The 16,768-nt window shown below is 44.6% G+C and overlaps 6 protein-coding genes across 6 annotated transcripts; 3 read left to right on the plus strand and 3 right to left on the minus strand.

The window, feature by feature from the left end:
* Nucleotides 1-427: 427 nt before the first annotated feature.
* On the plus strand, nt 428-1,406 carry BHQ10_009548 (uncharacterized protein; the record flags this gene model as incomplete). The annotated part of the gene is made up of 3 exons (XM_040882475.1): nt 428-760; nt 820-880; nt 967-1,406. 3 exons carry the CDS (start codon nt 428-430, stop codon nt 1,404-1,406), a joined length of 834 nt encoding a protein of 277 aa, XP_040738050.1.
* A 658-nt stretch (nt 1,407-2,064) lies between these two features.
* BHQ10_009549 (uncharacterized protein) lies at nt 2,065-3,174 on the minus strand (the record flags this gene model as incomplete). The annotated part of the gene is made up of 1 exon (XM_040882476.1): nt 2,065-3,174. One exon carries the CDS (start codon nt 3,172-3,174, stop codon nt 2,065-2,067), a length of 1,110 nt encoding a protein of 369 aa, XP_040738051.1.
* A 3,872-nt stretch (nt 3,175-7,046) lies between these two features.
* BHQ10_009550 (uncharacterized protein) lies at nt 7,047-9,224 on the plus strand (the record flags this gene model as incomplete). The annotated part of the gene is made up of 10 exons (XM_040882478.1): nt 7,047-7,134; nt 7,200-7,229; nt 7,281-7,348; nt 7,399-7,615; nt 7,684-8,032; nt 8,085-8,166; nt 8,235-8,323; nt 8,390-8,678; nt 8,732-8,762; nt 8,818-9,224. The coding sequence occupies 10 exons, from the start codon at nt 7,047-7,049 to the stop codon at nt 9,222-9,224; spliced, it is 1,650 nt and encodes a 549-aa protein (XP_040738052.1).
* A 984-nt stretch (nt 9,225-10,208) lies between these two features.
* On the plus strand, nt 10,209-11,301 carry BHQ10_009551 (uncharacterized protein; the record flags this gene model as incomplete). Its single annotated transcript, XM_040882479.1, has 3 exons — nt 10,209-10,324; nt 10,378-10,656; nt 10,716-11,301. The coding sequence occupies 3 exons, from the start codon at nt 10,209-10,211 to the stop codon at nt 11,299-11,301; spliced, it is 981 nt and encodes a 326-aa protein (XP_040738053.1).
* Nucleotides 11,302-11,606: 305 nt separating this feature from the next.
* On the minus strand, nt 11,607-13,340 carry BHQ10_009552 (uncharacterized protein; the record flags this gene model as incomplete). Its single annotated transcript, XM_040882480.1, has 3 exons — nt 11,607-12,498; nt 12,548-13,242; nt 13,296-13,340. 3 exons carry the CDS (start codon nt 13,338-13,340, stop codon nt 11,607-11,609), a joined length of 1,632 nt encoding a protein of 543 aa, XP_040738054.1.
* Nucleotides 13,341-14,793: 1,453 nt separating this feature from the next.
* On the minus strand, nt 14,794-15,174 carry BHQ10_009553 (uncharacterized protein; the record flags this gene model as incomplete). The annotated part of the gene is made up of 1 exon (XM_040882481.1): nt 14,794-15,174. The coding sequence occupies one exon, from the start codon at nt 15,172-15,174 to the stop codon at nt 14,794-14,796; it is 381 nt and encodes a 126-aa protein (XP_040738055.1).
* Between the last annotated feature and the right edge of the window lie 1,594 nt (nt 15,175-16,768).

Genomic DNA, 16,768 nt, shown 5'->3' on the forward strand with positions numbered 1-16,768 from the left:
GATTAAGATATACAGAAACAATAGCCCACACATGATCCTTGCTTTGTATACAATTAAAATCACTCAATGATGGTAGGAACACACGAGAAGTTTCCTTCACTTTCAACAATAAGCCTCTAAAATGTTGTAGTCCTGTGATCATGTCAGATTGACAATTTTCCTTCACAGAAAGGAAATCTATTCAATATCATATCTCAATGGGGAGCTTCAGAAATTTGAACTTGCTCTCAAAATACAGCCTATATCATATAGACAAAGAAGGTTTGCCTTTTCATTCCATCCTTTTTTTGGGCTATCTCATATATATTCATCTCATTCCTATCCAAATCTTGTTTCTTCAACATCTTCCACATTTCCTACATTTGTTTTTGTCTGCCGCTCATCACCAGCTTCTACCTTAAAGTCAATCAACTTTGCAGGAAACGATATGTCCTCGCTCAGCCAGCAGCCACTTGGAACGGAACACATCAAGATGTGTGACCAGTACTCTGATTCCCAACTCTCACTGATCCTTAAACGTTATCTTGATCCCGGATACATTCTATCACTCCCTGATGCTGTGAGCTTAATCTACCGAATGTTTCCCGAGAAGACCGATGCATCAAGGGGATCAAATATGGATCGTGGTCTCTTTGAAAACGATATCCTACAGATTGCTGCAAAAACTCCCTACAATGATAGAGCACAATCTCGTCTCGCGAAGCTTGTTGGCTATTTGATAAACTCGCAAAAGTTGAGTGATTGGGTGACTGAACCAAAGGTACGTGACTCAATATCATTATAATTGAGGCTGAAAACTGATATGAGGAGTTTCTATAGGGATACACAATCCACAAGCCATGGGAGAACATTCGCATTACCTTGAACAACGGGTATCCCTGTAAGTCTGTCTACATTTCCAGTTTCCTTCAGTCTTCTTTTGCAAGGTGCAGCATGGTTGATATTGATCGTTTTCGTATTTGGCAGGGAAGTCTGAGCGGTATGGCACGGGAAACGCTCAGTTAAATCTGCACGCATTCGTAGCGCGCTTGGCATGTCTCGGGGCACTTTTCCCTATCGATGCCCCTTGGCCAATCTGGACATTGCGCGATGCTCTCGAAGAAGACCATGACGGCCGATGGGATGAGATGTATGTCAGCTCCGCGGCTATGTGGATTATTTGTGCTGGCCAGTGGGTTTTCAACCAGATCGGTTTGTATTCCTGGCCTCAACCCAAAGGTTGGCACGAGGCTATGTGGTCGCGAGGTTCGCTCTACGAGGGCCCTCTTGCTGGGCTAGAGCGGTGGAACTTCTGGCAAGCTCGTTTTGTGGAAGCTGCAAACAATCGTTCGATTTCTGGTGAATGTAAAGGGCATGCTCACAAAGCCAGCGAGCTTATGAAATCTCTTGTACTCAATTCGATGTGATAAAGTTCAAACCTTCACACTATCTCTGTACCTTCAATTCAAAAATTCTATTTCTATGCCAATTTTGAAGTAATCATCAGCGGATTGAATCCAGGTATGTTGTTAAGCCGCTTGAGTCCTTTCTGGCCGTGGATGACGTTTTGGTTCAGTGGACGGTATACATGCATTTAAACATCCTTTGCACTTTTTCGTTGGGATTCATGCAAAACGCACGTTGAGACCTACGAACTTGATTTTTCCTGATGCCCCGGGACTTGCCTGTTCCGTTTCAGTGCTCACCCCGTCGCTGCTTTTACTCCTTGAGTAGAATTGAGCACGCCCCTAAGCGTTGTGATCAGATCAGCGAGCCTTATGATATCATTCCCATTCCCCACCCCCCATTTAGAAATACGGAGCGACCCCGACATGTGCCCCGGACGAAGTCAAACCCCACGGTACATTTGCTACACGTTTTTGAGCAGAAACGGAGAGTACGGAGAACATGGAGAAGGCGACAGGCATCACCCCGCAAATCCAAAGCTAAAACTAAAATATTCACTTGCACCAGGAGGAACAACTTGTACTGACCTGTTTTAAGAGATTAATGGTATAATATACATAGTGAATGCCTAAAAAATGATGTTTTAGCATGAAGCGGCGAAGCTGATAGCTCACATGCTCATGAAGGCGCACTCCATGGAACTTCTTGCGTTGCACAATGAATCCCACCTCCTTGCAATGGAAGCGCATTGATATAGACCTGTACAACCTCCCTTTCTTTTTGGAAGAAGTTCTTCAAGATATCGAGTGCATTTGCATCAGCCTCCACATCGCCGAATTTTGGTACCAACAAGCCACCATTAGGCAGATAATAATTCACATAAGTCGCAACCGGGGACCAATCGCTCGGATACATGACAGCCTTCATATATTTCTCATCTAAGTTCAACAAAGCCATGTCGGGCTCTGGCATATCGATAATTTTGAAATTTCTTCCCCGGGCATCGCACTCGTTTGACAGAATTTCCTTCGTTTCTTCATATACTTCCATCCATACCGTCTCCGCTTTCAGGCCCACAGGGCGACTGATAAACAAAACACCAGGTCTCGCGAATCGTGCAAGTGCATCAATATGACAGTCAGTGCTGTCAGCGTTCCTCACTCCAGGCACCCAAATGATTTTTGAAACGCCCAGACAGCGGCGGAGCTCTTGCTCAATCTCTAGTTTACTCTTTCCTGGATTTCGATTTTCATTGATGATGGAACTCTCCGTTGCTAGTAGCGTCCCCTCGCCATCGATTTCTATAGCGCCTCCTTCCGTGGTTATTCGTGTTTCGATACGATCTACCTTCATATTTTGGAGAAGTTTGCGAGCCAGAGTTGTCGTTGCTTCAGTGGCATGCCGAGCTCCCCATCCATTGAAATTAAAATCAGTTCCAGAGAGCCGACGTCTCTGATTCAGGGTGAATGTAGGCGCGATATCTCTCATCCATAAATTCAGATCATCTCCAGGAATCGGACAAATTCGAATTTCATGCTTTTGGGCAGATGATCTAAGTTCGAATTCTGTCCGTGCTCTGTCAAGCCGCTCTTGGCCGACAGCTAGAGTGACAGGCTCAAATTTAGCGATCGTCCTGGCTATATTGGATACTTCGTTTGTTGCGGCATCCAAAGATGCTGTCGTTTCGAAAGCACAATTATTGAGTCCAGGCCATGCCAGTATGCATCGTGAGTGACGACCCCATTCTGCAGGCCTGAAAAATAACGACGCAGCACGACTTGAGACCATATTATCGATCACTTATCGGTCCAAGTGAAAAATTGTGGACAGAATGGCTTTATTTTGATCAAGATGGTTGCGGTTATGTATCATGAAAGCTGGCTTACCACCAAAGGACCACGTTCTACATAGTACACACGTTCTTAAAAATGCCCTCACCTTCTGACGGGTATCGTAACGCGCTCAATTCATTAAGTATTAACTACTCCGTAATAATAAGATTACCTTGCATAATACCAAGTAACTTATGTAGCGTATAAGATTACGTTATTGAGATTCCTTGTGGTTCACTGCGCTGTTTCTTACGCCATGCGAACGGTGTCTCACTTTAATAGCGCACTACAAGTGTAATTTTGGAACGGTTGTGGTTCTGATTATGCCGGCCAAAAGCGGTTTGCATTAGCATTATGAACCAAATAAAGCAGGCAATTACAGGGATCAAACAAGACTCTGCCATAAAATAGCTCAAATACGTCAGGCGTCTCAAGGACCTAACCCTTCGACGTACGTATGCGAGAATAGTATCCGAGCATCTTGCATTAAATACTTGGCCTTAGAATGAAGTTCCAACATCTAGGGTTATGAAGTTTATCTACGTGATAAGGAGCGATTACACCTGCGCATTTTATGAAGGATACCTGTTATCCCATCATGTGCCTACTTTTGATCATGAGATTCATGTCAACTGGTTTGAGACGCCCAATTTGAAAATGGAATTCTCGAGCTAAATTTGCACTCTCCCCAAAGTGCCACTTTAGCACCAATAATAGAGATAACAACAGATTTAGAATTGTAAGATATGCTTGTAGAAGAAACAGCAAAAGATGACATCATTCAAGACCTGATCACAAATGAAGATGATAAAGTTACAATAACTATTCATCATGGGTGACGGCATTCGTCCAAGTCAGTTTGAATACAAGCCAGTTCTACACGAAAGCTTCGATCATTAGTCTACTTACAGAAAAGCTGCTGATGCCTCGTCCTTGCTTCCTCCTCATTGTGTTAACTTGACATCACTTCTTGGACGAACACCCGCATTTCTCGCCTGTGGACGATTGTCCGATTATGAGAAGTTTTCATGCAGATTCCGATTTCAGGAAAGAGAATCCCAGAAATATTAGCAAAGCTTCCTTTCTCGAGTAGTTATTGGAAGACACTTAATAATCAAAGTAAGATCTTACGGGACATACAATCTACCATTACATTCAAATACCTAGGATTCAAGGAGATTTTGAATGATTATTTTTTACTGAAATTGCTGAAATCGATGAGAAACGAGTGAATATTTACATCCTATACTCTATCATTTGTGTCTTCTCCTAGTTCTAATTATAAATCTAGCTATTTCTTTCCTACAAAATAGTGCTGTTGCCTTGCCCAGCGTGATTCATGGTCATTGGCTTTCTACTTCAATAACCCTGATTACATTGCTAAATTAACCTGCGAGCTGGTTGACTTGCTTCGTAATCTCCATGGTTCTGGTGATTAAAAGTCTGTAAAGGCTGCCATTTTATGCCCGTGAGATAGGTGCAAAATCTCATTTATACTGTATAAAGTACAGTCTCTCGCCGAAAGTTGCTTATTCTCTGATTCCCCTCCAGACCTGCAGCGGCCCGATCAGATTAGCGGCATAATATTAATATAGTATCCCAACCCTAAGACGCAAATTCGTAATCCTTGCGCACAGTCCGGTTGGAGATACTTAATCGACATGACTCGACGACACCCCTAGGCTCCTTAATGTCTGAATTAAGAGAATTCCCATTGCTCGTCACTTTTTTTCTGTGTTTATACTTCTCCCCGCACAAGTCTGACAATGCCATCGGTCCGCAGCTTCCCTAATGCGTAATCTGCAATGTGCACACAGCCCGTTACGCGACCAAATGGCCAGACATTGGATTGCTCGGTTCAATTTATGTGGATGGATATGATTGAGTCGCACWTTTTGCGTGTGTTGCTGCAAATMCCCCGCCAATAGACCGTATACACCATGAGCGCTTCATAGTACGCTTCGTAAGTGAGACCGCCCCAGAAAGGTACACCAACAGACCAGATAACACCCCTCAATTGTACACGCGTGGGCAAAGCAGCGGATGGTTTTGAAAACGTCTTTATTTTTCCTTCTACTGCTTATGAGATTGTTAGTTTCGCCTGCTGAGTAGCAATTGTATAGTCAGTTGCAATTTATTGACGGCGATTTCATAGGCAGCGATAATCACCCGTTGTGTAACAATATACAGGTCATTGATTTGAGTTAACCAAAGGTAACTGGAAAAGGGGATTCAGGGACAGAGAGAGGCTACACGTCGATATTTCCGGTGAGAATAGTGGAAAAGGAGGGTATTTTTGGTCCCGCCTGTCTCCCTGACTGCTGATCAACTCAATCAGCCAAGAGAAAATATCGTGGCGTAGATGGAACGGAGCCCATTTGACATCCTACAAAGGTTGGGTGGTTTCGCTGATTTCCGTTCAAGGGCGTGTCCTATCTTCCTCTGCCTTACGCTATCAGTGACAGCTACAGCAGCTTTTCCCAGGCCTTCAGTCACTGCGCGGGCTTGTGCTACTTCCAACACAAGTACTAATCTAATGTGGTCAAGCTGGTGCCGCAGCAGCGGTGTCAGCCACTGGTCAATCTATACCCATTGTACCGACTTTCCTAGGGTAATTGCAAGATCTGATCGCATCCATCACCTCTCCATTGAAATAATCCGATCGCGAAGCGTTTGATTGCAGTATATCTCTAGCGGTAATTGTCGTGGGAGTTCTTGGCGCAAGAAATTATGCACGCCTGCTCTTCATCTTGTCGCCGTTAGAGTTTGAGTTAGTGTAGAAGGGTCTGCTCAGAGAGATGTACGTTCAAATAAATTGCTTATAATATCTTTCACTTTATATTAACTAGCTTGCTTAATTCTATTACTCACGCCTGTCGTATTAGGTTATAATAGCCTGATATCTGCTTTCATTTCCAAGATACATCTTGTATCTTCCAGACTGCTTCTACAATTTCTTGGTTTTCTCGTCATGGGCCGGTTCATATGATAGACATTGAGCGAAATGATTTACTTGAAGTTATGTTCGGACTGATCATGATATCCAAAGTCGGATAATCAACGATTTTACGGCAGCAAAACGTACTTCGGAGTACTCCGTTCCCACATATGTACCCAGATAACAGATACGATTCGATATTTTTATGTATAGATTAAGGACGCTAACACAAGCGCCGAATAGCGTAAGGAATCTTGACCTTCGTTATGGCGAATCAAGGTGCCAGTAATAATCGAAGTGCTTAACAAGAATGTATATGAACCAGTATCGATTATCTGCCTGTCGCATGATTCTAACCATGTGGATATCTAGTGGGTATCTAAGCCAGGTATCGGTCAAAAGTTCCTCTAGCCAAGCTTCAAAATTTACACAAGAAAACAAATGCAGATAGAAAGCTCTGAATTTGCTATTCATCTCTGTGAATTACTTGCTCTCGACACTTCTCTGGGTATGTACCCAGGTACGTAAATTTTTTATCTGTGGATCCACCCAACCCAAGTGGCAATCGTCTTATCAACAGACTCACCTCATGGTACTACAGAGTAGCATTCTTAGCATAAGTGGGCCTACGAGAGACCCTATAAGCTCTCCTAATTGGCGCAAGACTCCCGTGATGGCGCCGCGAATCCCTTCGCGCCACTTAGTTCGTCTAGGCTAACCCTAAACGAGTTAAGCATGCCGTTCGGTGCTCAAGATAAGCTGGGCCACTAAAATCCCCGCATGAAAAAAGCAAAGAAAAAAGAGGTTTAAAAACAGACGCAAGCCCGAGGTCGTTATCCTCCGAATTCTCGTGGACTCGGCCGGAATCTACTCCAGTGGGATATTCGATCATGGCGTCTCTTTTCCAGCGTGCAAAGGCGGCAGTCAAGCTCCCCATTGAGGAGGAGGATGCAGAGAGATCTCGGTGGATCAATGAAGGTTAGCAAGCTGCTTTTGTCGCGAAGGCACGCGACCCGCGGAGCTGAATTGTTTCTCTTTGCTAGATCTCCTTCCCACGCCGCCAGAACAACAAAGTAAGCACACTGCTCGCTAATCATTATAAACTCGAGCTCATTCATCATTAGCCTGGCGCTGGTGGAACTATGTCACCTTTTACTGGTCCATATCATTCACAAACTGGACTCTGGGATCCGTAAGTGACATTGATTATCCTCGTGAATCAATGTTCTAACCTACTCAAAGTCGATGATCGGTGTTGGCCTCAATTGGTGGCAGGCTATCATTGTGATCTTCGTGTCTCAATTCATCTCGTCCATTGCTATGGCTTTCAATTCTCGATCAGCAGCGGTATACCATATTGGATTTCCCTGCGTTGGCCGAAGTGTCTTTGGCATGTGGGGGAGCTATTACTTTGTCGGTGCTCGAGCGATTTTGGCCATCATTTGGTATGCCGTGCAAAGTAAGTGATTATACCCAGTTTCATCAGGGAAAACAGTGGATGATGCTAATGGTAACACTTCAATTTAGTGTACTCCGGCGCCGAATACATGTACAATATCCTTCGAGCTATTTTCGGACACAACTTCACCGATATCCCCAATCACTTGCCTGAAAGCGCCAGCATCACCACCCCGCTAATGCTAGCCTTTTTCCTCGCCTGGCTGGTTCATCTGCCATTCTGCTATTTCCGGCCCTATCAACTGCGCAAATTTTTCTGGTTCAAGACTATCGTTTCGCTACCGGCAATGTTCGGCTTATTCATTTGGGCTATGGCAAATACGAAGGGTCGTCTGAGTGGAGGACTTTATTCTGCAACTTCTACAAGTTCCAGCACCGTGGCATGGATGATTTTGGCCGGAATCAACAGTGGCATGGGGTATGAAAGTCCAATCGATCGGTAAACGACGCACTCTGACTGTTACACCTAGAAACACCGCTACACTGATTACCAACCAGCCGGATTATGCAAGATGGTCTCGCAGTAGGGGTGCTCCTGTTTGGACTCAATTGGTAAGTGATATATCTATATCTAAAGTGAAATTTCACCGCATCGGCCGAATTCTAATATTGATCTCCAGTTTTCAAACCCTATTGCGGTGACACTCTCTGCCAGTCTTGGTATTTTGTCCACCGCAGCTGTCAACCTGAAATTCGGTACCAGCATCTGGTAAGTACTCGGAAGATATAATAGAAGTCGAGTCGCATCGTTATCATGTGTCTAATAATGAACTAGGAACCAATGGGATATGATGAATCTCATCTTGGACAACTACTGGACATCCAGTGTCAGATTCGCTGTCTTTCTCTGCGCATTCGCCTGGCTAGTCCAGATTGTCGGAGTCAACATCGCAGCAAACATGATTGCCTTTGGTGCCGACTCATCCATGTTATTTCCGTCATACATCAATATGCGTCGAGGTCAATTCATTATCGAAATCCTTGCTTGGGCTGTTTGTCCATGGAAGATCCTTGCATCGGCAGCCAAGTTTACAACTTTCCTCAGTGGATACGGCTTGTTTATGGTATGAAATCATTATGTTCTAGAATCCAATTCCATACGCTAACCTGTATCTAGGCCAGTGTTGTGGCAATTATGGTGTGCGACTGTGCGTTACATTTTCCTCAACCCTATATCAAGCTGCTTACTGACATGACAACCAGATTTCCTCCTCACCAAAGGAAATGTGTTCATACCTTCACTTTACAACGGAACCCCGGCCAACAAGAACTATTACTATACCGGAGGCGTCAACATCCAAGCTGTGATCGCTTATCTCATTGGAATCGCACTTCCTTTCCCTGGCTTCTGCGGCGAGCTAGGAGCAAATGTTTCCACCGCGGCAATGCACATCGTCGATCTTGGCTGGATCTTGTCCTTTGTCACGGCCTTTATCTCGTACTATCTCATCTGTCAGATTTGGCCTACTGCCAATATGCGTTACGTGAAAGAGCATGGCTACGGGTTCGAGCAGACCGCATCGGAGATGTTGATCGACTCCGGCGAATGGGGTGTACAGAACGATAACGTGGTACGAGATGATATTTATGTGGATAAGCATATGTCATAGATGTTATTCACGGATGATATTATGCACGTGTATATAGGCTAGAATATAACGTCAACTAGCAAAGAAGGCCCCATCTGAGTGAGCGTGTTCTTAGCTTTATGTCAAGACTTTTCTAGCCCCATCCTGCCTGTGAGCTCAACTGTATGACGTAGTTTCAACTTTTAGAGACTCTTATATCCTCGATATCTACGGATGGATTGTAATCTGTAATTGCGTATAACATGCAGCTTGAGTCTCTGCCAGATCGGAGAACAGATCAAGCCGTCTCCTGAGTTCTACACTCCATTTCATAGAGACAATACCATTGACTTTGTTTGACAGAGTACCCCTGCCCATATAGGTGGGAATGCTTGTTCTTGGTGTAAGTCGTCCTCAGTAGGAGGGTGGTGGAATGCATACTAGCATCCAGGTACCCCGCAATTCAGAATGGGCTAGCTACCCATCGGAAGTATCTATACCGAGGTGGATAACTTTTTGTAGGCTTTGCGCTTGTCTGGTCTGTATTTGAAAAATCATGGCTAGAGTTTTTAATTGTTCATTCAACATACGGCCCTCCATCAATAATGTCATCCGGAGGGATCCACATGTTTTGATCAGAAGTAAAGTCCCTCCAGGACTAAAAGGGCTGGCATAAATTTCAAAGACAGACAGCATAACGCCGCAGGCAATATATAGATCATTTTGAATCTCACATCGGTGCTTTTCGGATATTCCGGGTGGTCGATATGTGGTTGGTGGAAAATATTGGACTCTGTTTCCATGATCTTCAGATCTCCGCAAAAACATTTAATTGGCAAGTTGGGGTAAATGAGTATTGGATATATCCGGGGAAAAGCTTATTTCCATAACAGCTATGTAACATGGGGAAAGATTGTACATACGTATGTAGATGGCCAAGTATCGATGTATATAAGCATGGTCACCCATCATTCATCGTCAATTCTGTCCTCAAGGAAGCAGTTTGCCTAGACCGAGGTCTCCAAGATGTTGCTTTCAAAGTCTCTCACCGTGTTGGCATTGACGACATTCACAGCTGTGAATGGTTGGCCGTGGAAACGCCACTCCAAGAATAGATTCGATTGGGATCTCGTTGATCATTTGTTCGTTCCCTCAACCCAGGCTTGCTAAACCCTTATCTAATCAATTTTGATAGAATTGCATTCGGAGATTCGTATACCTTCGTACAGGGTACCAATGGCTACCCTACATTCAGTTTCATCGGAGATTACCTGCCTGGCCAGTTCGCTGTAACCCCTTCGGAACTGTGGTCTGATCGTATCGTCCAGAACTTCACTGGAACTGCGGAAGGGGGCCCAAACTGGGTTGAATATTTGACAGGATGTGGTCTCAAGCCGGGTCTGACAGATCCCAAGAGTTGTAAGACGCAATTGTGGGACTTTGCTTTCGCTGGGGCCGACGTTTCTGAAGAATTGTAAGCTTCGCTCTAGATCGCGTTACTAAAATACTATAACACTAAGTCTTGACTACCAGCACGGCTTTACATCACAATTGGACCGTCCCTCTCGTCAATCAGACACAGCAATTCTTGACCTGGATAGAGCCTGAGTTCCGGCGGCACTTAAGAATCACTCAGCAAAATACCTTGGTTGCCATTTGGATCGGAATCAACGATATTGGCGATACAAGCAAACGAAATGTGTCGTTTCCTGACCTCTACGACTCCATCATTTCCACCATATTCACCGAAAGTGTGGAGCCTCTATATGAGGCTGGGTACCAAAACTTCCTCTTCGTGAACCTTCCTCCGCTTGACAGAACGCCGTTGAACGTGGTCAAGGCTGAACCTCTCCCTAATAAGACTATGATAGGATGGTGGGATGATACACTGCAACAGAAAAGCGACGCTTTTGCAGCTCAGTATGAAGACACGAATGTCTTTTTGTATGATGCAAACACTTTTTTGAATCATATTCTGGACAACCCGTTGGAGTATGGCATAAAGAACAGTACTGGCTATTGTCCGGGTTATTTGGATGCAGACGAGGTCACTGATCCCGCGAAATATGGTTGTATTCCGATTGATGAGTATTTCTGGTTTAACACGGGACATATGTGAGTAATTTAAGCATCCTTGATTATGGGTTTACACATATTGACTTGCTTACAGGACAAGCCACGTTCATAGCTTTTTGGGTCCGGATGTAGAGAAGTTTCTTCATGAGCAAAGCAGAAAATAGAAACGCTGGTCAAGTTGTCCGGATTAGATCTTGTGTCTCGTACAATATCTCTATGGTGCACATGTGCGTATAAAAACTTTTATGTCTTCCCAGGTTGTAGTAATCTAACTTTTTGTCCTCGTCCCAGTATTCTCTTCACATTTTCCAATATCATGCCCCTCTTTTCATGTTAATACAATGTTTCCTATGAACCGTTCGTAGCAATAAGAGCCCTGTCCGCAGCAGCAAGAGCTTTATTAACAACACCCCTGAGAACATCTTCACTCTCAATCCCAACACTTATCCTAACCAAGTGCTCAACCACGCCGTATTCTGCTGCCCAATCCAGTTCCGAGTAGTGCGCCAACAGCGTATATGCACAACACAGCGTGAAATTGGTCCCCAGACTAGGTCCCTTGGCTACATCCAACGCATCATGAAACGCAATCGCCGCTTCGGGCGTCACAAAACGTATCGAGACGAGAAACCCGTATCCACCTTTACTCCTTCGAAACTTATCGTAAAGATCCTGCGATGAGCTACCCTTAGGATAGAAGACTTCATCCACTGCCGGGTGGCCTTTGAGCATATTGACGACCATTTCGGTGTTGGCACTTGCTTTTAGGACACGCTCTGTAACATCTCGACTATTCTTTTCCATGATTATGGCATCAAGGCTAAAGTATGGCTCTGGTTTGTTCTTCGCAACAGCAGGTTTTAGTTTGGAGTACCAGGGTGATTTTGGATTCAAAGCAGTTGATCCTCCCATGACATTGCAACCTCCGCTAAACATTTTGGTGAGACTGGAGCATATGACATCGCAGTAGGGGAAAAGAGCGACGTTGATTGATGTAGTAACTGTGTCGTCCACTACTACGACGAATCCGTGCTTTTGGGATAATTTGTACAAGCGTTCTAAATCAGGTGATCGAAGGAGAGGGTTCCCAGGAAACTCGGTATACAGAGCGTCGATAATGAGACCGTGGTCCAAATCTTTTTCCAGGGCATCCAGGTTTTCATTTGTGCCGTTACCATACAAGCTACAATCCATGCTATGGATCTTGCTTAGGACTTTGAACGTATCGACATACAAGAACCTGGAAACCTTGTTAATACTGGAAACCTAGGGATCGGAAGAAGATATACCCGAAAACTGCCACTCGATGAATGCCATCTGGTCTATTGAACAGACTACGTATGGATAGTGAAGTGTTGCTGATAGCGGACATGCCTGTCGGATACAGTGTCACATCATCAACATGGACGGTAAGAGATGGAGACGACACTGAAACCGCAATCCGCTCACGTATCGTAACCGTAGCCTTGTCTCCCTCTTCATACGGTAGCTTTGCAGGCGACTTTTCTGCGTAGACCTGTCTGTTCTGGAGAAACGGCGCATGCTCCAACCAATGAACAGCGGTTCGTGTGGTAATTCCGGCTCCTGTATGTTGCCAGAACGCTTTGCCTTCTGGTGCTCGACTTTCAGGATATGTTACAGCGTATAGCTGTCTATCTGGTGTACTGTCTAAGGGCACATTCCCGTCTTTCACCACGGTGATTTCACCCGAAATTCGTACGCATATGATTTGACTGTCGGGAATGCCGACCTTTGCAAAGTAAGACCGACAAGACTCAGCAGCGCGATATGCTGGTGTCAGGATTGCAAGCTGTGGCTCTGCAAAAGAGATTTCTGTACGTTTGAGTATCTCCGCTGCCAACTCCAAGACTACGCGCGCGATGAAAAATCGAGGATAAGCGGTTCTCAATTTCGCCAGAAATTCTGGATGGCGTTGAGCCCACGCCAATGTGTCCTTCCATGTTGGCAAGTAGACACTAACGCCCTGTCACTTACATTAGCACAATCCGATTTCTATGATCTGTATGAGTAGCATACATAAGGATCGCCCGCAGGCAATGGATCCCCAGCTTGCAGTGTCATTCGGAGTTGCCCTGGTATCAATTGTCCTATGCGTCAGGAACCGGACAGGCGTGATGAGCTACGTTAAAATTTTCAATGTACACATCAATTTTGGTCTAGAAAATTCAATGTGCGGTCTCAGATGCCAGGCTAAATCTAATATGGCATCATTTTGCATGTCTGGCGACTGATGTGTCACACGTGCGAGGCTCCAATTCTCTTCTTTCAGAGTCCCACTTGAAAATACGAATTTAGCCCTCTCTCCAATGTGAATGGTATAGAAATTTGAGAAATTCAGACCGCCCATGCAAGCCACCATATTGCGTCAGATGCAACAAGCCGATCAATCGATCTCTTGCAACAGATCTACGAACGCGTTTCGAGCTATGAATTCTTATCCCGGAGTATAGGATTTGGGATCTTACACACTGCAAGGAATCTGTGATTCTTGAGGATTGAAGAACAGATCAATTGCAAAATGTTCCCAGGGCGTGGACTGAATACGAGCTGAAGCATCCAGGGTTGTCAATACGACGATGAGGTATAGGTCTAGCTTCGCAGGTATGCGCAGGGTTCTACGGCAGCATGTAGCATTGCGTGGCGGGGATTGAATGGTTCGAAGATCTAAAAAGCGTTTAACGAGACATGAATGGATAGATCTGAAAACACTACTGCAGGCGACTTGAGGCTCGCCACTTCCGTAGCGAATGAATTGGCGATGTTGATATGCAAGGACGGGGATCATGTTCCGCACGCCGCTGCTCGGCATCCGAACAAGTTAGACGATTTCTGATCTTATTGTCTTATAAATATACTTAGTCAGGTTTTTTCAATATCGAATTCGGATTAACTATTCACACACGTGTTTCCAAAGTTTGCATGCTATTTGGCCCGCTTAGTGACATAGTTATGGCTCCTGCCCCTGACCCCATCAATTCACCGTCTACAAATTACAGATGAGCCATGCCGGATGTAATCGAAATCATGAGTACGAAATTTTCAATTCTGTGCCAGGTTTGACTAGGCGCCAATAACTTCGGATACCAATCGTGGTATTGAGATGATAGTACTAAAAGACACAAGCCAAAAACTGTCAACACACACACAACTTGAACGACTGAAGTCCACAGCATCGCTTCCACCAAGCCCTTCGGCTCAAGTCCTGCACTCCAAAACTTGACAACCTTCAATCAAGCCTGTCCGAGCAGGTTCAGGAACTGGTTTTCTGTTCTTTCCATACCGTTTCAGCACCGCCATCATATTCACATCAAACAAAGAAATATACAACGGGACATTCTTGGCGGGTAATACCCATTCAAATATGAGTAATTAGCTATACCCCGGAGTCATGGGGGCTGCAATTTGTTTAAGGATCGTTACGCACTCTGCGTCGGGCCAGTTCGTGGAAGATATAGCGGAGTTAATATGTGTCGGCTCTCTTTTGTGGCCGTGGCTGGTAAAAGTCGCTTCTTTGTTAGATGATTGCAGGGCTCAGTTTGTTGTCTTTGATGTTGACCAACACCGGTGGAAGATCTTGCACGACGAGCTTACCGGGGGCAGTATGGTAAACATCATGAAATGCCTGGATATCGTGACCTTCTCTGTCTCCTACATCAACCAGCAGAATCACTTGAGAGTTGTCTTTCACCACGTTATTGAGAACAATCTCATCCACGGGAAAGGTGCTGAACCAGTCTTGGCAGGTCTCTAGCGATCCAGCCATCAAAGCGTTAAAGTTACTCATCATGGCAGGATTTTTCATGAGCCATGAGAACATTCCATCTTCAAGTTTGTGAGAGTGTTGAAATGGACCAGGGGAGCCTTCGAGGTTTCTGAAGCCTGTTGATTTGAGCATTGGGGCATGCTGGCTAATGATTGGGTTGCGGCAGCAAACTTGGTGATGCGTTAGCAATCCCCTTTTGATGATCAAGACCATTGTTATAAAAATTGGCATGCATGAACCAGTAGCCCAAATGAGCGGAGGACCGGTAAGAACTTCCGGGATACTTGTGGAAGCATGGGTCTGTATATCGGTCTTGCGGAATACTCCCAATGCTACCAGGGGCCTCATCATCCATACTAACGATATAGCAAGTCAGTCTAAATGGTAGACATTCAACGACATTTGGAGTTGAATTGAAACAAACCGATCAACAGCTCATCACCACCACAAAATTCAGACAGCTGCTTGGCTGTCTTTGGTTTGCCAACCTTGACCAGATCCGTCATCACGCCCATACAAATCAGAACCATGAACGCTGCCGGGGCGTGAGGCTATCCAAAATATATGTCAATATTCGATATCAACTCATAAAACTTCTAGATTACAGAATTTTATCCCCTGGATTGGCTAAAACGATATGATCATCCTCCAGACTGTGTCCACGGGAGCTTTCAACTGGGCATCGACTCTCATCACGACTTCCATGAGCTTTTTGCGGCTGGGTCTCAATTTGTATGGACTTTGCACAGAGTGCTTGAAGCTCATGACTGAGTTGGTCAATCTTTTGCTTAATTTTCGTCGACGACATTGTTGACAATTTCTGATTGCTGTGAGTGCGACTGGAAATTTGCAAGGGTAATCAAATCGTCATACTTGAGGTACATGGGTAGCTATTTGAGTTGTCTTGTACATGCATAGCCCTACACGAGATTGTAGCTGAGCCAGCTACATCTGAAGCATGAAGAAACCGAGGAATTTCCAGATTAGGGATGGGCTTGATGACATAACTGAGGCTTAAAACTCAGTTGAGGTGTATAATACAGATACAGAACCGGAGTATTTCGAAACGGTATTGACCTTTTCTGCTTCCCGTCTGCCTGCAGTATCAATAGAGTAGCATGTTCGGTAACTGTAATTCTGTTTGTCACTCAGCTGATTATCCCCAGAATAAATTCCCCACCAAGAAACAGCACCAAAAATTCATGATACACCGTCGCTGTGGCTTTCTAACGGCTTTAAATGAGATCATGACGAATTAATCGTCGGCATTGAGCATTGTTATCGTAAGCTCTGTTTAGAATCTCAAAGCTCTAAACTTTTGCATTTTATATCCGTATTGGACTCGGGTTGGGCGCCTGGAGAGTTTCCGACGGTCGAATATGTAATTTCACGGAGACACTACATATTTACAAATCATCATTCTGCCTAGGCACCTGTTCACTTACGTAGGTATGCTACTTATATTGAGGGACCTTTTATGCATTCATTCCATCATACATAGGCAATCGCGAAATGAACTTTGGTATAAGGAAATGGGCTTTCTGGGATCCAGAAATTAATCTTGGCTTCCTTGAGGGTCTTGAGCTTTGCCGGAACACTTGATGATGTAAACAAGATACTTCCACATTTCAAGAATTTCAAAGTGTATGGTAAAAGTACTGTGATTAGCGCATACTGATGAGGGTAAATAGTTGAAAGTTCTATCAGTGGTCGAATCGATGGGAAC

This window comes from Talaromyces amestolkiae (genome assembly GCF_001896365.1).
Source record: "Talaromyces amestolkiae strain CIB chromosome Unknown scaffold25.1, whole genome shotgun sequence".
NCBI lineage: Eukaryota > Fungi > Ascomycota > Eurotiomycetes > Eurotiales > Trichocomaceae > Talaromyces > Talaromyces amestolkiae.